The sequence below is a fragment of the Callithrix jacchus genome, chromosome X (genome assembly GCF_049354715.1).
Source record: "Callithrix jacchus isolate 240 chromosome X, calJac240_pri, whole genome shotgun sequence".
Classification (NCBI taxonomy): Eukaryota; Metazoa; Chordata; class Mammalia; order Primates; family Cebidae; genus Callithrix; species Callithrix jacchus.
This window is the reverse complement of record NC_133524.1, coordinates 120,163,787-120,189,594: the sequence shown is the minus strand read 5'-3', so window position 1 is coordinate 120,189,594 and position 25,808 is coordinate 120,163,787. Positions and strand designations below refer to the sequence as shown.

Below are 25,808 nucleotides of genomic sequence, written 5' to 3'. Positions count from 1 at the left end.
AGAAAGAAGACAGAGTTTATCTAGGTCACTATGAAGAATGTGACTTTCCCAGGACAAAACAAACAGGATCCCAGCTAAGCGGGAAATCAAAAGGAAAGAAGCTGATACATCATAAGAATAAAACAGTGTCCTAGGATTTTTGAAGAAAGTTTGGTTTATGAATTGTTTCATCTAACTAATGACTTCTGTTTTTATCAAGATTTTCAAGTCTCAAACACATCTATCAGTTTTCTTAAGTCTGTTATATAAAAAACCAAATTTAACAAAATCATAACCTGGGAAAAGCAATGCGATGAGATTATCCACAGAGTTCATTTAAATATTGTTTCCTTTCTCCAAATTTATTGAAACTTTCATTTAACTGCATTTTTCAGGCCTGCATCTCTCAGGTAAAATCACAATATGATAACCTGTTATCAGAGATATTTGCATTGCTCCCTCCAAAGTAACAGCTCAGGTCGTTTATATAAGTAGAGAACAGCAGGCCAACATCTTCAGCTCCAGCATATCCAAATTCTGCTGAAATGTCTGCACACAAGCAAATAGCCAGAGTTGTCAGGGGCCTTAAAATAAAAGTCAAGTACCATGCTCAATGCTATATCGAAAATATAATTTATCACATGAATAAAACTCCCTCAGCAGTGTCCTCTTTCCACACAAAGGACAATGGCACGTTAGCTCTTATTAAAACTATTAAGCACCAGAGGAAAAGCATCTTCAAAGTTCAGGGCAAGTCACAAGATGCAAGTCTTGCAAACCTGCTTTTGAACCACTCAGTCTTCTACACATTTTGCTCTGCAGGCACCATGACCTGAGGTGAACCTGAAGCTCTCTAAGATACAGAAGTATCTGGTTGGTAAATTCAGTGGTTAGTGTCTCCGCGTTTCAGAGATAATATGCTGTGCTGAGTCCCAATGCAAGCCAGTGGGCCTAACTAAATTTCAGACTACACTGTACCTTTAAACACTCCCACTTTCTATTAATTATGAAAGGGGGAAAGTGCACGAATCAGTGCCAACCCATCTTTATTAAATGGAAATGCAACTCAAAGAGAAAGTTATTTGGCTGTCAGCAGGAGTGCCATCTTTTCATGCAAAAGTTGGTATGTTTGGAAAAGTAAACATGGGACATATAAAACGTTTACCTACAGGCTACACCTGTTGAAACGTGTTTATCTTGAGATACATAACAAAGAGCAGGGGTTCATTTGGTGCATCTCAAAACACACTTCCAATTCCAAATCAATGAGGAGAGGATTCTGAAGGAGTAATTCCAATGTCCGAAAGAAAACTAGCAAGAGTGAATATTAAAGAAATTTAATAGTAAATATCCAATGTATTGCTGTTAACAACTGAACACATAGGAAATGTTGTTATGGGGTAACTTTCTGAACCATTTGGTACAGAACTGTGTTTCCAAATAACATATGGGAAAGTCACATGATCCACCTGAAATCATTCTCAAAAATTGCAAGAATGAGAAGTTTCTAGAGAATAATGACATAAACATGACGTTTCCAGAGTCAGGGGAGCTCTGCATAAATCATTCACAACCAACTTTATAACATCCATGCACAGTGGACTTCTGGACTTTCACAGCAACTTGAGTACCTATATACTTAGGAAGTGCCTAGGCCAGTAAATATGTAAGGGAACCATTTGACTAATAAGTTCTATGGGGCCAAGATGGTCCTTGCTACTTCTTGTTCACGTTTACTAGTTTCCTGTTATCACTGACCCACAATATTGTATTGCTGTTCCTCTATCCTTGTATGTGGGGTAATATTGTAAGTATTAGTCAAGATGCAGTCAGAGGCCGGGTGCAGGGGCTCACACCTGTAATCCCTGCACTTTGGGAGGCTACGGTGGGCAGATCACCTGAGGTCAGGAGTTCGAGACCAACTTGGCCAACATGGCGAAACCCTGTCTCTACTAAAAAAAAAAAAAATACAAAAATTAGCCAGGCATGGTGGCAGGCACTTGTAATTCCCACCACTCAGAGGGTTGATGCATGAGAATCGCTTGAACCCAGGAGGCGGAGGTTGCAGTGAGCCAAAATCGCACCACTACACTACAGCCTGGGAGATAGAGCAAGACTCAGTGTCAAAAAAAAAAAGGATGCAGTCAGAAAACAGAAGGCACATTCATTATTTTAACAGAGAGTATTTAATATAGAGAATGTGATGCACAGGTGTTAGAGGATCGGAAAAAAACACAAGAGATAATATCTGCAGGAAGTGGTCACCATCTCCCTGATTTGTGAAACAAAGGGAACAGGTTGGGGTTGTCAGAACCTAGAAAGTTGGAGGATTTGCTCCATGGAGGTAGGACCTAGTCCTCTGAGAAGAATATGCCAGCTGGTTGCTTCTGGTGCCTCTGAGGCAGCATAATGAGACTGATTCTTAGAGTAGGGAAAGGAGCTGGAAGTGCAGCCAGCTACTGCTGCCAGAATGAAGGGCCACTGTTGAGATGACACTGTCGGGAACAGAAAGCAAGCAGGAAGGATCAAGTCCCTTCTCCCTCCTTTAGCTTCTCAGAATCTCTTTATTTGCCATCTTGTCAGGACCTATCAGAAATCTAGCTGGGAAAAGAAAAATGTAGATTGCCAAGTCCCAACCCCAGCATCACAAAGCAGCATCTTTAAAGGGGTGAGTTGGGAACTTTGAAACAATAGTTTAATAACCAGCACACCGTGCAATGAGGTGTTAGATTTTCATGTCATTGTTGCCGCTGGAGTCACTCAGATATGCTTACAGTTTAGATGAAACATTAATTAGATTGGACTGTGTGTCACAGAGGATTTTATCATTACTGAATCTGTAAGAATCCGTTATTGGGAGACTTCAGCCAGAACTGCTGTTTGTAAGGGTGATTTTGCCTCCCCTCTTATTGAAGCTCTGGTGCTCACTATTCATCACCATCTTTTGCTTTTGTTCAGGCTCAAGTAGGTAGCCCACATGCTTGCTTAAATGATTCTGTGCACATGGTAAGTGGTCAGGTGACCAATCTCCAGGGTTCTAGAAGTATGAAGCTTGAGCTGGGCCATCTGTTGAGTGAGTGCAGTTGTGTATTACACACAGGGAAGTGCTGGGCAAAACCCGGAAGCACACTGGAGGCCTAATGAAAACACGACCAGTTAAATCTTCCCTCTAAATGTTCATTAGGCCATCTGCTCTTATTAGTGTCCTTATCATTTGGAAACATTACAGAGTTAAGATGAGAGAGACAATCTGTGGAATTCTAGTCTAACTTGAAATGAACTTTTGAGTAGAACAATCATGAGTTGTGATGTTTACCTTCCAATTCAGAGCCCAGCCCACTTTTGTCTTAAAATCTCCATGGTGAACATTTTTAATAGTTTCTTCCTGAAATATTATAACAGAAAGAAAAGTTAGCAGTAGCTACAGAAATGAAAACATAATCCCAGAGTGGCTGATCAATGAAATCAGACCATTTCATAAAAGCCGTGCAGTCATACTTCTGGCCTGTAAATTGCTTTAGGTGCCAAAGGGAATTGGAAGCTTGGTCTGTCCTGTCAAGCCAATACTGTAATATTAACAACCTGCAACAGACAAGTTTCTGTGACTTCTCAGCAGAAAAAAACTGCAGAATGATTCCGGGGGTTTCTTTATAAGTCTCTGGCTCCTATGCAAGCAAAGCCTTGGCTCTCAAGAGGACAAGAGCCGCACTTCCTACTGGATTAAGACCAGCAGAGATCCTGTTTTTACTCTGAATTACCTCAGACTTTATAGGCTCATCATGCAGCCTCAAATTTAATTTCTTATTACCTTGAACTATACTCTAGTTGCCTCTCCTTCTGTACGTGTATCCCCACAGTGCTAGATATACAATAGATATTTAATGAATTCATGTAAAATTAAATTAAAATAGAGACTAAAAGACAAAAATATAGTAAAGTTTTCATGTTTCTCTCTCCGCACCGAGAAGGGCTGAGAGGGTTAAGTTCTTTAGCTGTAATGATAAAACCCGAGAAACAGAGATACAAATAGTAAATTGGCAAGAAGTATCATGTAAGTAGCATCATGTACAATATGTTCTCCTTACAATAACAATCAAATTTACAAACAAATTAGCTGTGGAGTCTGAAGGACATTCTGTAGTTTTCACACTGGGCCTTCATCTCCTGCTGATAGATGACTTTGACTGTAAATTGAAAACTGGAAGTGGTTAAACATTCTGTGTATTCACAAGTGCCATTTCCAAAATTGAGGCTTCAGAGAGGAGATGCAAGAAAGGGTCGACGGAAACTCAGAGCAATTATGCCTGTTATTAAGATGAGGTAGTGGCAATTACACAGCAGACTCATAGAGAGTGTGTACGTGCTGATTGTTCCAAGGCAGCCTGGAAGAACAAACTTTTATGGTACCCATCAGGCACTGGGTCTCTAGAGGAAGTGAAGATTTTCAGCCACTCCATCAGTATGCTTTTGGACGGGGCTTATGGCCCCAGGAACTATCCTAGGAGGGATACATGCTTTTCTTTTAATGAGCTTCAATGAAACCCTTACATAATAGAGTGGCATCTTTCACTGTTTCTTTCCTCTAGGATAACCATTCTCAAACATTTTGGTCTCAGGACCCCTTTGCATTATATAAAAATTTTGGGGGGCCCCAGTGAGCTATTCTTTTGTTGGTTTTATCATATGAATATCTACCTTATTAAAAAATAAAAGTGTTAATTTTTTTAAACTGAAGATACACTAGCCAGAGGTAACCTCTGGAAAGCTCCACTATATACACATGATAAAGTACAAAATACACGTGATATTATTAGAAAAATAGTTTTGACCTCATAGACTTTCCAAAAGAGCCTTGGGGATTCCCCAACTCCCCAGACCAAAATGGAAATACCATATTTCCTAAATTCTAAGACGCCATGGACCATAAGACAGAGCATCAATTTGATATCTTTGGGTAGTGAGGAGAAATGTTCCATCAAATGTACACATTGACTATAAGACACATCTTTTTCACTTCATAGAATAGTGAAAATATGGAGGCAGTGGGAAATGCATTTCTTAAAACTGAGAAAATATGGCAACTTATACTAACCTCAGTGGGTCTCTGGAAACCCAGATTTACTGACACAAACATGTTGATGAGAAATAGTTTTTCTTACATCCTATTTGCATATTATAATTTCTTAAATGCTTTCATGGACTGAAAACATTACTGTCAATGAAACAGTAATGTTTTCATTCAACAAACATTTGCCAACTTAATGCCAGATACTGGGAAGACAAACATAAAAGAGTTCTCGTCTTTGCCCTTGAAAACTCACAGGCGTGGTAGAGAACATAAGAAGACAAACAAGGATTTTAGGATAAAAGAAAAGTACTAAATGAGTGCATCATGGAACTGGAAGAGCAGCCTGAAGTACCCAAAGATGGAGCCCTAGGTATTCAAGAATGCTTGAGGTTAATCACTAGGTTTAAGCAATTAGTCATCCTCTTAGCAAAGGGCTGCCCTAGCAGATTTTGCTACATGTGTCAGTGTCTTTCAGACCATAATTTTTTTCAATTTAGTTTAATTTAATTTTGCAGTCACAGGTGATTCATCCAGAGATGTAAAACTAGAAATGTTTTAGACCAGTTTGACTGTAATATTGTAGTCAGTAACTCCATTCAAGACCAAAGCCTAACAGAGCCCTGTCTTCACTGTGATTAGATTCAACCAAGAATAACAGAAAACCCTAACATAACAGTGATGTGCGCAAGAAAGCAGTCAGACTGGATGTGTGGTTTAGGGCTGAGATGGTAGCTCCACAGTGTTGTCTGGGTTCTAGGTTTTGTATTTTTGCCTTGCCACTCTAACACATAACTTCCATTTTCAAAGCCACCTCATGGTCCAAGACATCTGCTAGAACTCTCACTGGTATATCCACATTGCAGAATGGAAGAAAGGGCAAAAAGAGTCCTTCCAGTTGGGTCAGCTCTCCTTAAGCAGCCTTTTTAAGTATCTATTTCTAAGTGTGGGTGCTTCCACACTTCCTCTTACATATTATCACCTGGAACTTCGCATGACTACAGATCATTGCAAATAAGGCTGGAATGTCTTCTATTCTAAACAGCAATGCGCTTAGATTTAAAAACTGGGAGTTGGCCAGGTATGGTGGCTCATGCCTGTAATCCCAGCACTTTGGGAGGCCAAAGTGGATGGATCAACTGAGGTCAGGAGTTCAAGGCCAGTGTGGCCAATGTGGCGAAACCCCATTAAAAAAAAATAGCCACCTGTAGTCGCAGCTACTTGGGAGGCTGAGGCAGGAGAATCGCTTGAACCTGGGAGGCAAAAGTTGCAGTGAGCTGAGATCATGCCACTGTATGCCAGCCTGGGTGACAGAGCAAGACTCTGTCTCAAACATACAGACGAACAAACAAAAACAACTGGGAGTATAATCCAGAGGAAAGAGTGGATGTATAACAGAATAGGTGTAGAACCAGCAGTTTCTGCTACAGGAATTTTAGGAACCACAAATTTAACATTTTGTTTAGACCCTGATATTGTCTGAGCTTCTTCAAATTTATAAAAAGGAGAGAAAATTCATCTAGATGAAACTTGGTTTTCTACAGTTAGAAAACATGATGACACCTAAAAGAGTGATGGCCCTTATTGATCTTGCTTGCAAAAAGTGGGAATTATTAGAAGATGAAATATACTAGGACTACTTTGGAAGTTTTGTTGGGTTTGGTTTGCTTTGCTTTGCTTTGTTTTCCCCACTTCCAAAGTGTTTTATGAACATTGAGGTAGATGCGATGTAATCTATATCTTCTGCAGTAGAATAATTTTCAGGATCAGCCAAATTGTTATTCTTGATTAGATTGATCCTAGCTATTCATTTGTGATGAATAATGCAACTTAAGTGTCAGTTATTCTAATTGGGAAGTCATGGAAACAGACCATGCCAATGCATTTGACCAAAGGTTGAGAGGTTCTTGAAACTCTCCAGCCGTTATGCAGAGAGACACAAGAGTGTAGATCTAAGATAATGGGAAACAATTTGGCCTGTTGACAAGGTCAAGCAATCATGGTATATTTCATCTTCTAATAATTTCCAGTTTTTAAAAGCAAGATCAATAAAGGTCATCACTCTCAAAGGTGTCATTGTGCTTTCCAAGTGGAAAAAAAACAAACTTTCTCCAGATGGCTTTTCCCTCTTTTATAAATTTGAAGAAGCTCAGACAGTATCAGTGTCAAGAAATGAGAAGGCCATTTGAAAACTGACAAAAAGTGATGCTAACAATCTGGAGTTGTCGGCTTTTAGAAGTACGGAAAAATCTAACATGGAGCTGGCAGAACACCTGGCAGAGAGCACTCAGTCCTGTCACGGCTTCTTCCCCAGGGCTGGCATACTACAGAAGAGATAATCATACACCTCCTGGAAATTCCTACTGAAGAGGACTCACACATCAAAATCAAACAGAGTCATTTTTTAAATGAGCCACAATGCTCCAAATGTAGTAAAGGAGGGAGATTAGAAGTGTTTAAATGTTCAAAACGGGGAGGCAGGATCTTTTGGGAAACCACTGGTTTGTTCAGCACACTTGAACTTAGGGAAAAGAAAATTTTAGTACTTGGTGACAATTGTAAAATATAGTAACAGTCTTGATATGTTTTTGAGGCTCTTCCATAAATGTTAACTTCTTAAAATGAATAAACTGGAACAGAAATAGTCTACTGCTCTATGCCACTAACAACCTCTTGTACATACTGGAAGGTGAAGTAAATGAAGTCAGCAAAAGACAATAAACATTCTGAGGGGAGGAATCCAGTCTGTCCTGAATGAAGCTGGCTCCTTAGTGCCTAGTATGGTATGTAACATGAAATAAATAGACATTTATTGACAGAAGAAAGGAAATCAAAGAAGTGAAGGTAGCATTTTCTGTAGTTGGAATTGTACCAAGAGTGCTGTTACAATTAACAGTGGGGAGTCCAAGTAATAAACTAAAATATTAGCCATGAAATTGGCTGACCAATATATATGAGATAATATATCTCAATATCAGTGAAATATTTCTTGGAGGACATATAGCTTAGGAAGATTCTCAAGGAATGGAATAGATAAACAAGGAGGAAATGGCTGATCATATAGAATCAGGAGAAGCCTTGAAAGCATGATTGTATGATAAAACTTAAGAGTTTATGAACTAGCCAAGGAAGTCAACAATAGAGAGGGACCAGCACAAATACACACATGTTCCATAATTTTAAAAACTAGCTACTCTCTACAAACCTCTTTTAATGTACCAGGCACTGTGCTAGATGGTTTATGTATTTTCCCATCTTATTCCAATAACAATTTTTGAAAAGATAGTGTTACTGTATTCAATTTGTAAATGAGGTAACAGAAGCTCAGATAGGTTAACTGACTTGTGCCAATGTCACAGAGATAGCAAATGACACAGATGGAATGTTTGACCCCAGAAGCCTTAACTCCAGAGCCTGAGCTCCTAACTACTTCATTCTAGTACATTGGTGCCTTTTTCTAGGGAGGGAGTACATAGCTTTCATCAGATTCTCACATGGATCAGTAAATCAAAAACGTGTGAGAAGGAGCGTTCCAGACTCCAGGTTCCATGAAGGCAGGGCCTGTGTCTATCTGGATCAGGACTCAGATATCTGTCAGATAATTGGCTAAAAGAATATATATTAATGGATGAATGTACCAGTGAATGGGTGGCCTCCAGATTGGTTCTCCTGTATCTATGCTGGTCTCCCTCCAGCCTGTTCCCCAAAATGCAGCCTACGCAATCTTTCTAAAATACTAATCTGACCATGTCTGCTCTCCACTTTAAAGTGAAGACTCCTCAATACATACAATTTAAGTCTAAAGCTATCAGTATACACCCCTCTTCAACACTTAATCCAGTGATTCTCAACAAAAGACATTTTTGCCCCTCAAGAGATATTTTGCAATGTCTGGAGATATTTCCAGTTGCCACCACTGGGGGTAAGGTGCTACCGGCGCCTATTGCATAAAGGTCAGGGATGCTGCTAAACAGCCTACAACACACAGGACTGGCGCCACCTGACAATAGTGCGCCAGTGAGGAAGCCTAGACCTAGTCCTGGCAATCATTTAGAACTCACCACTACCACCTACCTTATTTTATGCCTCAGAAATCCCAGATAGCAGTTAGATTTTTCACTCTCATATGATCTCATGCTTCTGTGCTTTTTATTCATCCTTTTCCCTCTGCCAAGATCACCCTTCCTACCTTGCTTTTTCTCAATACCTTTGCTTCATCCTTCAAAATTAAGTTTACGTTTCTCTTCTAGGAATCTCACCCCAAATTCCCTCCTGTGTTTCCATATCATTCTGGGCATACATCTATCGTGTCACCTATTTCTGTTTCTGCCTTGAACTAATCAAGATCAAAAATTTGTTTATTTACTTTTAGAACATAGTGCCCTAAGACGTTGATCACCTCCTGCAGAAGTCTGTCCTGCAGACCCTGACTTAGCGATGGATGAATGAAATACACTCTGACACTAGAGTAAACTATAAATTTAGTAAACTATAAGAGTCGATCTAGGGGGTTGTCAGCTGCTTTCAGAGAGCAATTGCAGCTAACGAAGCCCCTAGCCCAACTTTTGTACTGTACTCTGGTGTGTGAGAGTGTATTTCATTCATCTGTCGCTAAGTCAGGGTCTGCAGGACAGACCTCCACAGATGATCAGCGTCTCAGGTGGCGACCTCAATGTGATCAACACCACATATGGTGACCCTGACGGTGGTGATCAACATCTCAGGTGGTGACCCCAACGTGACCATGCCACAGTCCCTGGCTCATGGTAGAAACTCACAAAGCATTGAACTGAAAGATAACAGATGACAAAGAAAAAGATAAATCACTCAACTCATAACAAGTCTTGACCTTCACAGCCAAAGAGAGCAACCTTTAGGTTGATTCAAAAGTGGGTAAGGGGAGGCCAGATTTGGTGAGACAAGAATGAAGAAACCTGTCCACTCTTCTAAATGACGAATCAAGTTACATAGGGGCTAAGAGCATGTATCTGCAAGTGGGGATGTAAATAATTTTTTCTCAAGTAATTTTTATAAGTGTATCAAGTAATAAACCATATGAAATACCTGACACCCAAGTAAAGAGTAGTCACTTCTATTAATGGCTCAGATGACTGGGCCTGTAATTTCATGTGTTATTGATTACATAATAGTTCAGAGGAAAGGGACAGCACCTATTCACAATTTAAAAGTACGTCAATTTAAAGAAAAAATACTAAGTCAATAATAGTGCAGGTGATGTAGGGGTAAGGCAAAATTCATAAAGGTGGTACAGGGAAAACTGAAGTCTGGAAAACACTGTTGAAAAGGAGCTACATCAAATGGTAACTGGGCCAGGTTCCCCCTAGTCCTAAAGGTCTATGACTATAAAACTGTTATTACTATTAATACCACTTGCTATCCCTTAGTGTGTGCCAGGCACTGGGCTGAGCAACTTATGTCATTATCTCATTTAACCCACACAATAACTTAGATATACTATCATTAGCCTCCTTGCTTTGTTACAGATGAGGAAACCAGAGACTCATAGAAGATATGTAATTTGCCCAGGGTTACACGCTAATAAGGGTGAGAACCAGGGCTCAAACTGTTAGAGGAGCCCAAGTATACAAATGGCAGACCAAGCCTACAGTATGTGATTAGACTTATACATAATTTAGACATTTTCTAGTTTAGTCTAACCAAGGGCTTATATTTAGATATTGCTTTTAAACATGGATTTCTCCCTATAGGATTCTGCTGCTTTATAAATGGCTACTTAGGTCAAAATTAGCTGGATCTCTAAACCAACCACAGGACTGGTTGACCTGAGAGTCAACTCCCTTCAAGGCAAGTTTTCAATTCGCAGAGGAAGACATAACGCTGTCAAAGGTTGACATCCTGACCAATAACTCCTTTCTGCTCAGGGTTGTTTCTCAGGGAAGGTTGTTAGGAGATGGGCACATTCCACCAGCGGGTGACTCCACAAGTGACCTTTAATGCCAGCTTAGCTTAAATACATTTTGACATTTCAAACAAATTAATGGATTTTTACAAGGTGGGGCAACCGCCACAAATTAGGCCGAATGGTTTGCCCGTAGGCCAGTCACTAGGCAGAGCTTATAGAGCATTGCTGCTGCTCTTCAATCTCTGCCCCTACTCCCCAAAAGAAGTGTTGATTCACCCCAAGAAATCATTTGGACAAATGTTGGCAGCAATTGGGGGCCAACCTTAGCCCCACCTCAGTATCATATAATTCTAGGGTCTCTTTGCAACTAGATACTAATTCTAACTGTCAGAATCAGCTCAAAGACTCCATTCCTTATATTAAGGTGTATGTTATGGAAATGTCTTGGTAGTAAATGCAGTCTTTCTGTTGTGTGAGTGTAAGGCACCAGTTCCTTGAAAAATTACCTGGCAGTAGGAGTATTTAACATGAGAAGGACATAAAAGGAACTGACAAGCTAAGAGAGGTGAAGAGGTCCAGCTTCTGAAAAGGCAAACCTCAACTACTAAGTAGCCACACATCTTTCATCTTCGGAGATTTCATAGACAAGCTGCCCAGCCAAATCAAATGGGAATTAAAGGGAATCTGTGTAGTTGGTATAGAAAATGACTCAGAAGCACAAAGGGCACTTTAGTCACTGGAAGCTGCCAGAGGGTGACTTATTTCATGGAAAAGAAAACAAACAGACAAAATAGCTGGTGTATTTTTAAGGCAAAATTAAATATAATAAACATGACACCAATCATATTGGTTTAAATCTGGTTGGGCGAGTTGGAGAATTTAACAGCTTCTTTTCCAACTACCAGCCTTTATCTCAGAGGCAGCCTTGATAGCTAAAAACAGAATCTGAAACATGCTCCTTCTCTGGCTTCTGCCAGGTGTGTGCTGTCCCCAGCCTCTGCCCTGGCCTCGGCTCCCAGAGTGGGGATAATTAGAACGTCATTTCTGCCAGGTTTGTTTTTTCTGGGTCACTGACTTGAGACTCAATCAAAATAGGAGTGTTGTACGGAAATGAATTCATTTCCTCTTCCTCAGCCAGCCCCAGCTAATTTCCTGGGGGACTATGCTCTATAGGACCAGTGCACACAGACAGCTTCTGGACAAGCATGATAGTGCATAGAGGTCCAAGGCAGGGGCGCACAGTGGAGGAGTCAGCTCCCTCCGAAGCAGCAGGCGTTCACTGTCCCTCTCAGTGGCAGGGCACTGACATGCAAAGGCCTCAGACAGACGTGCCGAGGAACACATCACCGCAAACTGCTCTGGGAGCTGTTAAGGCTGGTGTTTAATGTTTATCCAATGGCCTCAGTCCGAAAGGCTTTGTAGAACATGCGTAACACAAGCTCAGCTTTATACCCCATTAGCATTCAAATTCCTAGCTGTGCAGAGGCATCTGGTACTGACCAGAGAAGGCCAGCCTATGTGGATAAAGGTGGAGGGCACACAGAAACGTGGAAACAGAATGAGGCTGCTGGATGTCTGAGAGAGACACTCAGAGACATGGGCAAAGAGCCCATGGTGCAGTAGAGGAGATCAAAGACAACCTTTGTCCTCTTCACAACATCACCAGTTGCCCTCCCTAATGAGGCACAATTAGAAGAAGAGCCTTATCTCAGATCGACCTTTATCCACTTCATTACTGATTGCTTGTAAGCCTCTTTGAGCTGGGGAAGCAGTGGGTCTCAGAATGCAATGATAGCTCATATCTTGTTTTCAGACTTTTAGATTCCAGGAGAAAACAAAGCCTTCCTTGGGCTCTGGCTCAAAGCACAAAAGAAGAGTGGCTACACTGCTGTTACTATTTTGGCCATGAATGGGACTTTTTTTCTGCCTTTTTCTAGACTAAAAGAAAAGAAATAGAGAAGTGAGTGGTGGGGTGGGGAATGGTGTGGAGCACAGTTCTCTGAGAAATGCCCAGGGATAAATAGTTACTATCAAGGAGATGTCAGGGCAGGTGTTGAATCCTGTGTCTAGAAAGGAACTAAGGTGAAGCCATGTTTGGCTCGCCTTCATGTCTCCAATGCCTAGCACATCACTTGGCACAAGGCACACCAGACACACACACACACACACACAGTCCTTTTGCTTCCAACTCTTTCACATGTCTCAAATCCATCTGCTTTTCTCCATGCCCGTTGTTGCCATCCCAGTTCAAGCGCCATAATCCCTAACCTGGGCCCGTGCAGGAGCCCCCAACTGCCTGCCTGCCTCCTGTCTCACCTCCTCCTCTAATATAGTCTGGACAGCATCCAGGATGATCTGTTTAGAACCTAAATATAAGTATATCACACCCCTACTTAAAGCCCTTCAGTGGCTTCCCACAGCCGTCACAACAAAACTGGACATGTGCTTCCCTCCATTACCCAATGTCTTAGTCTGTTTTTGTTGCTATAACAGAATATCACAGACTGGGTAATTTATGAAGAAAAGCATTTATTTAGCTCTTGGCTCTGAAGACTGGGAAGCTCAAGAGCATGGCACTGGCATCCGGCGAGGGCCTTTTTGCTGCATCATAACATGGTAGAATGGCATCACATGGCAAGAGGACAAAAACATGCCAGCTCAAGTCTGTCTTTCTCTTCTTATAAAGCCACCAGTCCCATCATGGGGACCCCACCCTTATGACGTTATCTAATCCTAATTAGCTTTCAAACAGAGAAATGCAAATCAAAACCACAATGAGATATCATCTCACCCCAGTTAGAATGGCTATTATCAAAATGACAAAAAAAATGCTGGTGAGTTGAAGAGAAAGGAAGATGTAAATTAGGGTACAGCCATTATGGAAAACAGCATGGAGTTTCTTCAAAAAATTAAAAATAGAACTATTATATGATCCAGAAAAGTAAAGGAAATCAGTACGTCAAAGAGATAGGTGCGCTATTTACAAGAGCTAAGACATGAACTCAACCCAAGTGTCTATCAACAGATGAACAGATAAAGAAAATGTGGTATATATACACTGTGGAATCCTACTTAGCAACAAAAAAGAACAAAATTCTGTCGTTTGTGACAACATAAATGAGCTTGGAAGACACTGTACTAATCCATTCTTACACTGCTATAATGAAATACCTAACACTGGGTAATTTATAAAGAAAAGACGTTTAACTGGCTCATGGTTTTGCAGGCTGTGCAGGAAGCATGGTACTGACATCTGCTCAGCTTCTAGGGAGGCCTCAGGAAACTCACTATCATGGCCAAGGCAAAGGAGAGCTGGCACCTCACATGACCAGAGCAGGAGAAAGAGAGAGAGAAGGGGAAGGTGCTATACACTTCTAAACAACACAATCTCATAAGAACTCACTCACTGTACAGTACCAAGGGGGAATGGTACTAAATCATTCATAAGAACTTCACCCCATGATCCAGTCACTTTCCACCAGTACCCACTTCCAACACTGGAGATTACAACTGAACATGAGATTTGAGCAGGAACACAGATTTAAACCATATCAAACCCTATGTTAAGTGAAAAAAGCCAGACACGGAAAGATAAATATTACATGTTCTCACTCATATATGGAAAATAAAAAGGTGGATCTCATAAAATTAGAAAGTAGAATAGTGGTTACTAGAGGTTGGGAAGGTGGGTAGGGATAGCCAGAGGTTGCTTAATGTGTACAAGCATACCACTAAATAGGAAGACTAAGTTCTAGTGTTCTATAGCATTATAGAGTGACTATAATAAACAACAATTTGTTATATATTTTCAAATAGCTGTAAGAGTGGATTTTAAATGTTCTTAACACAAAGAAAAGATAAATGTTTGAGGTGGTGGATATGGCCCCCCCTCCAAATGCCATCAACATATGAATTTGAGGATTACATTTCCAACACATGAAATTTGGGGGACACATTCAAATCATAGCACTTGATGTATTAGTCTGCTAGGGCAGCCATACAAAATGCTACAGACTGAATGACTTAAACAACAGAAATGTATTTTCTCATACTTCTGGAGGCTAGACATCTAAATTTGAGATATTGGTGGGTTTAGTTTCTTCTGAGGTGTCTCTCCTTGGCTTGCAGAAGGCTGCTTTCTAGCTGTGCCTTCATATAGTCATCCCTCTGTGCATAAGCATTCCTGGTATCTCTTCTCCTTATTGGAGAGACACCAGTCCTACTGGATTAGATCCCTACCCTATGATCTCATTTAATCTAAACTACCTCTTTGAAGGCCCTATCTACAAATACAGTCACACTGGGGGTTGGGGCTTCAAGATATGAAGTTGGGGAGGACACAGTTGAGTCCATAACACCTGGCCTCATCACTCAGCTCTCTCTCTCTCTCTCAACTAGCCTATTATTAGTCTTACTTAATTATTTGTAGTAACCTGGATCGGCCATGCTGTCTTTGACCTCTCTGGACCTTCACCCATGCTTTTCCCACACCCAGATTTTCCTCAACTTTGATACCCCTCCCCCCTCGACTTTTACCCCATGCTTCTGCTACTGTTCGTTTCAGACCTTAGTTAGGTACGATTTCTCTGGGAATATCCTGCCTCCTGACTCCCAGTGCAGGAGAAGTGGTCGCTTACCATCTCTGTTGCTTCTTTTCATAACATGGAGAGTAACTGCCTAATGGTTCCTCTAAGAACCCTACTCCACAAATCATTTGAGGACAGAGGCTGTGTCATAGTCATTTTTGAGCCCCCAAAGCTTAGCACAAGGCTTAACCCAGAGAAAGGTACTCAGCAAATACTCAGTGAAAGGAAATTACAACCTGTTTCTTTGCTGAAAAGGGGAGCCTGTGGAGTGAACTAGGTCAAGCTAAGTAAGCAGTGCACTACATCGTACGATTCTAAATCATCAGCTGATGAACTGTGCCCCAAGGTGGATGCTAGGTCTATGCTAAAGGTAGGTCCTGTTGCAAAAGGTTGCTCACTGAGTAAAATCAGATTTCTCTGGCATTCTGTCATCTAGAAGCCTGTGTGACTTTGCTCTCCTATACATCTACGGGACAGTGAGAGAGATTTGAGTATCATAGCTACTAGAATTCCTCCAGCAATGATCCTCGGAATCACCTGGAAGCCTTGGCAAAACACAGATGTTTGGGTCCCCACCCCCAGGGTTTCTGATTCAATAGGTCTAGGGTGGGACCTGTGAATGTGCATTTCTCACAAATTCCCAGATACTACTTCTGCTGCTGGTCCAGAGAACACACTCTGAAAACCTCTGCTCTAGATGATCCTTCTGAAATTATTGGAAAAAATTACATTATGTTGTAAATGGCATAAATGATAAGTATGTTTACCAGAACATGTGATTAATCATCCCTCCCTCTCCACTTTCCCAGACATCACCAATGTTGCTAAAATTCATGAGATGGGAGGAAACCATACACCAATTCTTTTCTTTTTTCAAGGTAAAACTACCCCTGGAAAGATATAGAAACCTAGTGGTATGTGTTCTGTTTTTTTCACAGGTGCGATTAGAGTGGCCAACAGACCTTGCAGTCAATCCTATGGACAATTCATTGTATGTCTTGGATAACAACATTGTGCTGCAAATTTCTGAGAACAGGCGCGTGCGGATCATTGCAGGGCGCCCCATTCACTGCCAGGTGCCAGGCATCGATCATTTCCTGGTCAGCAAGGTAGCAATTCACTCCACTCTAGAGTCAGCGAGGGCCATCACTGTCTCCCACAGCGGGCTGCTCTTCATAGCTGAAACAGACGAGAGGAAAGTAAACCGCATTCAGCAAGTAACCACCAATGGGGAGATCTCCATCATTGCTGGTGCCCCCACCGACTGTGACTGCAAAATTGATCCAAACTGTGACTGTTTTTCAGGTATGACCTTTTTAGCAATTCACCAGCTCCCCCTCTCTGTTTTGAAAAGAAAAAATGTGCCCCAGTGAAGTCAAAAGGAAAAGGAAAGTGTTACTTGTAAACATTGGTATGAGCTAGTGGAGAAAGCAATGGATTAGGAGTCAGATCACCTAGCTGTTCTCATAACTGACTCACTGAGTGACCCTAGGAAAGCTGCAAGATCTCTTCATGACTCATTTGCTTCATTTGTTTAACAAAGATGGCACTTGTCTTAGTTATATCACCTTGCTATTCTGAGGATAAACTAGTATAATAAAAATGTTCATACTCTTAAAAAGTTAAGACCACTATACAAGTGAAAGATCATGATATTATTAAATATGTATACTTTAGAGAAAGGAAAACTAGCTAAAACCCACATTTACTGGTTTAGCTGAGGGAAAAAATACTTCCCCATAAGTGGTTGGTTTTCAGATTAAAAACATGTGCTGCGGCCAGACGCGGTGGCTCACGTCTATAATCCCAGCACTTAGGGAGGCCGAGGAGGGTGGATCACGAGGTCAAGAGATCAAGACCACCTGGTGAATCACCACATGGTGAAACCCTGTCTCTACTAAAAATACAAAAATTAGCCGGGCATGGTGGCATGTGCCTGTAGTCCCAGCTACTCAGGAGACTGAGGCAGGAGAATTGCTTGAACCCAGGAGGCAGAGGTTGCAGTGAGCCAAGATCGCGCCATTGCATTGCAGCCTGGGTAACAAGAGTGAAACTCTGACTCAAAAAAAAAAAAAATGTGTTATTTGAGAATCAAAGGGACTAAGAACAGACTACCTTTGGGATAGATGGACAAAATTAAATCTGACAATGGAGAGTTCTGAGGACATTGGTCTGCTAGATACATTGCTTTTTAAAAATCTAAGACGTTCTCTATAACCCATAGTGAAGTTTCCTTATAATTGAAATTGAAAAAAAAAACCTTTTCCCCAAAACGTGAAGTGGGTATCTCACATAGCTAACATCCTCTTAATGTCAACAGATACAATTATTGCGGGGATGTGGAAATCCCTCCATACTACATGCAGTGCTGTTAAACTGCTCATCCAGGCCAGAATGGTTCTCTTAACCTTTGCCTTTCCTTAGGCCAGGGGAGTCAGGACAGAGCAATTCGGTCGATATGACTTTTGATCAATATTTCCAATGTTTTCTTGAATAATTAGTTTTATAGATATTTTGCTAATTTGTATCTTTCAGTCAAAGCAAATCTAATGTTTATTCCAGATATCAAATTTGATGTTCTGAATCATTGTTGCACTTACAGACTTAGTGTACTTTGACAGTGTGACAATGGAAATTAACAGAAGAAAGGGCATCTAGGCATGGTAGGACTGAAAAGTCCTGGAACAGATCCTGAAAGCATTGACAGGCATGAATCTCACAGATTTCCAGCCAAATTTTGTCTGGCTATCATTATTTGCATTTCTTGTATCTAACAATACAATAGATTTTGAATAGCAGAATTGAGGATTTCACAAAATTGGTGTAACTGAGATAATTATGTCTTACTGTTCATCTGCAGTGGTACTGACTCAAGAATTACAATCCTTAGAATAATAGGCTTCATATTTTTCAATGAGGGCATGCAGAGAATGTTGGTTCGTGGATTGTTTCCTTTAAAATGATTCTTGATGCTCAGAACTTTCTGTCTGTGATATGTTCATATAAATGCTTATGATGCCAATTATTAAAATCAGAGTCTTTCTCTCACAGGTGATGGTGGCTATGCCAAAGATGCAAAGATGAAAGCCCCTTCCTCCTTAGCAGTGTCGCCTGATGGTACCCTCTATGTGGCAGACCTCGGAAATGTTCGAATTCGTACCATCAGCAGGAACCAAGCCCACCTAAATGACATGAACCTTTATGAGATTGCTTCACCTGCTGATCAGGAACTGTACCAGTTCACTGTCAATGGCACCCACCTGCACACCCTAAACTTGATAACAAGGGACTATGTTTATAATTTCACCTACAATGCTGAAGGTGACTTGGGTGCAATTACCAGCAGCAACGGCAATTCAGTGCACATTCGCCGTGATGCAGGCGGAATGCCCCTGTGGCTTGTGGTGCCTGGCGGGCAAGTATACTGGCTGACCATAAGCAGCAATGGAGTCCTGAAAAGAGTGTCAGCACAAGGCTATAATCTGGCCTTGATGACCTACCCAGGAAACACAGGACTTCTGGCTACCAAAAGTAATGAAAATGGATGGACCACCGTTTATGAGTAAGTTTCTAATTCTCAACATGGGCTTTGTTATGTTTTTATGTGAAATTGTATTACACTGGGAAAATGGCTTAGTAATTGCTGGGTGTTACATGCTATTTTCTCCTAACAACCACCATAAAAAAAATTTAAAAGTCAAGGAGAAAATTTTACCCAATTCTTAGAGTTCAGACCCATTTTTCCAGAGTAGTTTGCAGAGCTTAATAATAAAAACATGGACTGCATGAAGGAAGACTCAAGTGTGGCACTGCAGGAGACACGAATGAGGTAGAAGTACAAGTATTCAAGAAATCTACAGCCTCCCTGGGAAGACAAGGTAAAATTTCATTTAAATAACAAAACTGGAGTATAGTTCTAAAGCAGCAAAGAAGCAGTGTGACTTAACAAGTATTTATTGAGCCCTGTGGGGTTTAATGAATGAATAAATGAATATGTGCCCAGCCCAGCCCAGCCCAGCCCAAGTCAGTATAAGTTGCTGTGGAAGGCAAGAGAGAAGTTCAAATATAAGAAGTGGACCCTGGAAAGCAAGAGGAGAATTATGTAGGGCAAATGGTGAATAGGAGAGTCTCCATTCCACTGGCTGCTTCCGTAAAATGAAGAGCTAAATGCTCTGTAAGGGATTGGGCTTCCTCAGGTCCCTGCACAAGTCAAATAGTCCAGCACATTTTGGCATTTACAGACTGGAACTGTGATAACTTTGTTTAATTGGGAACTAACACAAAGTGTGTCTGACAGCAAGCTACTAGGTGGTGCCATAACACGGAAATAGAGACCATTGTTCTTGCCTTTTAAAGCATGGATGACCTTGTTTGCAAGTCAGCCCATTTAGAAAGCTGGTCTGCTGGCACTCAGGAAGCATTTCCCCACAAAAGGAATTGCTGAGATTTTAGCCAGCATACTGAGTGAGATAATCCGTGGAATCTGAATTCAGAGTCTGGAATGGCATTGAAGTTGAAGAATGTGAGAAGTATAGATGTTAAAGTATGAGGGGTTCCAAGCGTGACTATTTTGGGAGGATATACAAAATATGTCCGGTCCCATGAAAGCCTCTTGAAGAAAGGGACAAAACAATTGGCCTTCAAGTTTTGGATCATTTTCCAAAGAAATGCCATCTATACAAAAGAGCCAGACAGCTATTTTCGTTTCACTTACAAAAATGTATTCAGTTGTTTCTATTACAAGTCTTCCTCTATTTTTTGAAAGAAATTCTCTTACATCTTAATAAAAGTAATTAAAGCTATGGTTAGCTAAAGATTTACTAAGTGATAGGTACTGGGCCAGGTAATTTACATATGTGAGTTTATTTGATCGCCATAATAACAGCATAGGATAGGTGCCCGAAAGTATGCCCACTTCATAAATGAGAAATCTGAGGGACAAGATAGTTAACCTGCCCTGATTCACATAGATATCCAGGATTCAACCACCAATAGTCTGACTCAAGAGCCTGTGTTTTTAAATATACTACCCTTAGAAAAGATAAAGTTTCTAATGAGAAGCTTTAATGTCTTTTTTAAAAACTCAAGCCAGATCACACTGCAGCTGAAATTAGGCAAACAGTTATTTTGAAAGGTAATGGTGGAATTCAGTCCCCCAGCAAGAAATGGCTGAAGTATTAACTAGTTTTCAAAAGAACCAGTTCAACCATTCATGTATTTGTTCAACAAATATTTGCCGAGCACCTACTACATACCATACAATGTTGTAGGTGCTGGGGATATAACTGTGAACAAAACAGATAAAAATCCCTACTTTATGGAACTTATATTGTACTGGAGGAAGAGGAATAGAACTTCAAATGGTGATAAGTTCTATGGAGAAAAATCTAGTAGGGTAAGGGAGATCAAATGGGTGGGGCAGAAGAGGTTTTTATTGCAGATTGAGTTGACAGGAAAAGCTCCACCAAGAAGGTGACTTTTGCATAAAGATCTGTAGGAGATGAAAGTAAGCCATATGTATATCCGGGGCATGGGGGGTATGAGGAGTATTCCAGGCAAAGGGAAGAGCAAGTATAAATGTTCTGCAGCTCTGCAGCAGGAGCAAGCCTGACACATTCAAGGAATAGTAAGGCAGCCATTGTGATGGAAGTAGAATGAATGAGAATAATGAGGACATGAAATCAATTAAGTAACCAGAACTACTTCATGTAGGGCCTTGTAGGCCACTGTGAAGACTCTGACTTTCACTCTAAGAAGTGGAGCCACTGGAGAGTTTTGAGTAAAGAAGTGATATTAGCTGACTTTCATTTTTTAAAAACTCACTCTATATTAAAAATGGACTGCATAGTAGAAATGGGAACCTAACTGGGAAGCAGGAGGAACTATTGCAATAATGCAGGCAAAAGATGATGACTTGGACCAGAAAGTTGGGCCAGTAAGAGGTGCTAGAATTCTGAATATATTTTGACAATAGAGTTATCGGGACTTATTGAAAGATTGAGTGTTAGGTGCGAGAGAAAGAGGTGTCGGAGATACCTCTGAAATTTTTGGCCTCAGCAACTGGTTTTCATTTACCAAGAGGGGAAGATTATACAAGGAACACATTATACTGGAAGGTTGTAAAGTGGGTGATTGGGAATTCAGTTTTGGATATGATCAATTTGGTTAGGCATCTGAGTGAAAATATCAAGTACACAATTGGATATATGAGTCTGGAATTGAGGGGAGAGGGTGGACAGTAAAATTTGAGATCTACTAGTGTTTAGATTACATTTAAAAACCGTGAGATGGGATGAGAGCTCTCCATGAAAGTGAGTATAGACAATAAAGAAAAGACATCGGAAGACTGACCATGAAGCACTCCATGTTTAGAATTGAGGATATGGGCCTGGCACAGTGGCTCACACCTGTTATCCCTGCACTTTGGGAGGCCGAGGTAGGAGGATCACCTGAGGTCAGGAGTTTGAGACCAATCTGTCCAACATGATGAAACCCTGTCTCTACTAAAAAATACAAAAAAATATATTTTGTATAATTTTTATACAAAAATTATGTAAATTTTTAATATAAAACATATAATTTTATAAATTATATAAATTTATATATATGGTGGCAGGTGACTGTAATCCCAGCTACTAGGGAGGCCTGAGGCAGGAGAATCACTTGAACCTGGGAGGCAGAAGTTGCAGTGAGCTGAGATTGTACCACTGCACTCCAGCCTGGGCAACAGAGGGAGACTGTCTCAAAAAGAAAAAAAGAAAAGAAAAGAATTGAGGATATGAAGAGGAAACCAGCAAAAGACACTGAGAAGGAAAGGCCACTGAAATGGAAAGAAAATGAGGAGAGTGAGATGTCCTGGAAGCCAACTGTGTTAGTCTGTTTGTGCCGCTATAACAAAATACCTTAAACTAGTAATTTATAAAGAACAGAAGTCTATTTCTAACAGTTCTGGAGGTTGGGAAGTCCAAGGTCAAGGTGCCAGCAGAGTCAGTGTCTGGTGAGGGCTACTCTCTGCTTCCAAAATGGCACCGCCTGCAGAGTCCTTATGTGGCAGAAGGAGCAGGGCGAAATGGGACCTAGATGGTTCTTTCCAGCTCTTTTGTATGATTGCTAATTGCATTCATGACAGCAGAGACAACATGACCTAATCACCTCCTAAAGGCCTCACCTCTTAATACTATCAGATCAGCAATTAAATCTCAATATTTGAATTTAGGGGGACAAATTCCGATCATATAGCAACAAATAAAACAGGTGATTCCAGGAGAAAAGACTGATCAGCTGTGCCAAATATTCCTGATAAGTAAGATGAGGACTTAGAATTGACCATTTGATTTAGCACTGTGAAGAGCAGGCACTGTGATACATGGGGGACCAAAGCCTCAGTAGAATCGTCTCTTGAGGGAGAATGGATACACAAATGTTCATAGCAACATTATTGATAATCACTGAGAAGTACAAACAACCCAAATGCCTATCAAGTAGTGAGCAGACAAACAAAATGTGTTATATCCATGAAATAGTATTCAGCCATAAAAAGAAATAAGTTCTGCTACATGCTACAACATGGATGAACCTCAAAAAGCATTATACTCAGTGAAAGAATCCAGAAACAAAGGACTCTTCTGATTCCATTTATATGAGCTGTCTAGAAGAGGCAAATCCACAAAGGCAGAAAACAGATTAGTAGTTGCCAAGAGTTGAGGAGAACAATGAATGGGGAGCATCTGTTAATTCGTATGGGGTTTATTTTGGGGGTGAATAGAATTGTTCTAGAAGTGGCAGTGATGGTTGTACAACATTGCAGATGTACTGAAAGTCACTGGATTGTACAATTTAAAATGGTGATTTTTATGGTGTGAGAATTATATCTCAATAATAATAATATAGAAGACTAGGAGGAAAGAGATTGTAGACAGTGAGTAAAGAACTCTTTTGTGGAGTTTTGCTGTAAAGGAGAGCAGAGAAATTGGAGCTGGAGGAGAAACAGAATAAACAGAAGAGTTTTTTAAGTGAGAGAAATAACAGCTTATTCCTATACTGATAAAAATGATCCACTATAGAGGGGGAAACTGAGGATGTGGAACAGAGAAGGTAATTTTTTGCCATATCAGTTTGTGTGCTTGTTTTCCACTGGCATCACATTGATGCAAGCACTGTGTGGTAGGCAAGATTCTCACAGTGAATGGGGCCCAGGCCTGTTACCAGGACTTGGCCAACAGTGAGTGAAAAGGCATCAACTAACATCATTTTTGAATAACCAATCTCAACCTGCTAAGCTATGAGAAACACAGACATCCACATGAAGGTAGTCATGAAATTTTATGGCCACAAAGAGACGTTAGATGGGATTTTACAAATGAAGAAACTGAAACCCAGAATAGGGAAGTAATTTGCCCATTCACCTGCTAGTTGGCTTACCCAGAGTCAAGTCCTTGACCTTCTATTCCAGTGGTCTTTCCACTGCTGCCACACTGCCTTCCAGAAAAAGGAGGACCATGTGGGCTTACGACAGTTTCCCCTCAAGTAGCAGGAAAAGAGAAATAGGGTAGCACCAGGAGATGAAAAGGGAGGCTGAATAATCATTTGCCATTTCTCCCACCTTCTTAACTCCAGCCAGAATTATACTGAAACCGTCTTGGTCAAATAGCATCTATTGAAAGAAGGTACCTCTTCTCCTGAAGCAACCTATTCTGATCCTGAACAGCAGTCCTTAACAAAACACAGCTCCTGTCCCTTCTTGCCTGTAAACAGGAATGAGCAACTTTCCAACCTTCATAATGTGACTAAGTCTTCCTGCAGTCTTTGCACAAGGTTTTGCCTTTTTCTTTTTTTACTTTTGTCCTCTAGTGCTTTGGCTAATTCTGAGTGCTCCTTCAGGTTTCTTCTTGTCCTTCTGAAGTTGGAGAACACAGAATTTGACCTACTCTTCTAGTCAGGGTCAGAGCAGTGCTAAGGTCGGTAAAAGGTCGCCATACCACTGATACCAGGCCCCCTGTAAAAGAACTCGAGAAATTCCCTGAGGTGAAAGGGAGGTTTCTTTATGTGGACAAAGGGACAAATTGTTTGCAAAGGTGGAAATAGAAATTCTGTTCTGAGATAAATGTGAGAGAAACAGAAGTGAAATTTGCCAGATGGAAGACAGTTGTGTGACAGTAGACCAGTCCATAATCCATTCAACTATTATCTGCAGTTATCAGGAGGAAAAATGACATAGATGACCCTGAATAGTGGATAATCCAAATGGGATTTAAAAATGCATCTTGTGGCGTGGTAGTGCATGGGCTTTTATTATGTAGTGTGATATTGTTTAAATAGTTCACTGATTTTCATAATTCCTTTTGACTTGGGCCAGGATCAAAATTGCACACCCCATGTGTTAGTATTTGATGTATCACTGCCCATGACTGTCCCAAGTGTCAGGGGGAAAAGCTGACCACAGAGAAACAGCTAACAAGGAAGTGATTGTCAAGGCAGAAATACTGGCAGAAGGAGGCAGGCATTCTGGCCCAAGGTGCGGGTGGGCTCCTAATTGCAATAATGCTGCTGAAGCTGAGATCTGAGGGAGGGGTCTAGCACCTCACACAGCAGACAAGCCTTTCTCCACAAGGCTGCAAGAGTAGCCAGGATGCCCTTGCTTGTTTCTCTGGCAAAGGCTTCTGCTCTACTAAACTGAAAAGGTCCCAGACTAAAGCCAAATCACCAGTAGTATCACTGCTGCTGGTCCAATCTCAATGGACAGTTCCTCAGGCCCCTTGCCGTTTGTGGGAAGCCCTCCCACTCAAAGGAGACTCTCCGTTTACATGATCTCTTGATCCTTGGTCTTCTGCATTCTCTGTGTCTGGGCTTTATTAACACATCCTCTCCTCCATCAAGAAAACAAAAAAACAAACCAAAAAACCACCACCCACAAGTTGAAGAAGCCTTCATAATATCTCTGGGAGCCTTCTAGACTGTTTTATAAATGCCAGTTTTATCATGGATGGCTAATGACAGATTCCCCCTTCTCCCTTATAAGATCAGAAGGGATGGGGACAACATAAACAAGCCATGTCTCTGGGTGGGATATTTGCCTGGGGATAGGATGTGATTCCCATGCAGAAATGCTTAGTGATGACCAGTGATTCCAAACATATGCAATGTTTCCAATGCCTTCTAGAATCCCCAAGTAGAAAAGGAACTAAGGCATTGCATAGTTCAGCCCCATGCCTCCAGGCAGGTGAATGATTTCAATTAAACAAGAACATAGAAATGTTGACTGTTCCTTCAGATCTTGCTCGGTCACCTCTCCTTG

The 25,808-nt window shown here is 41.0% G+C and overlaps 1 protein-coding gene across 3 annotated transcripts in view; it reads left to right on the top strand.

Annotated features, from left to right (window-relative positions):
• TENM1 (teneurin transmembrane protein 1) overlaps positions 1–25,808 on the top strand; it is an 801,721-nt gene that overhangs the window by 741,433 nt on the left and 34,480 nt on the right. For all 3 annotated transcript variants that reach the window (XM_078363019.1, XM_054251187.2, XM_054251185.2), the window contains 2 exons: positions 16,453–16,819; positions 18,566–19,076. In XM_078363019.1, the coding sequence (XP_078219145.1) occupies positions 16,453–16,819; positions 18,566–19,076 (878 nt within the window). The remainder of the gene's footprint in view (positions 1–16,452; positions 16,820–18,565; positions 19,077–25,808) is intronic.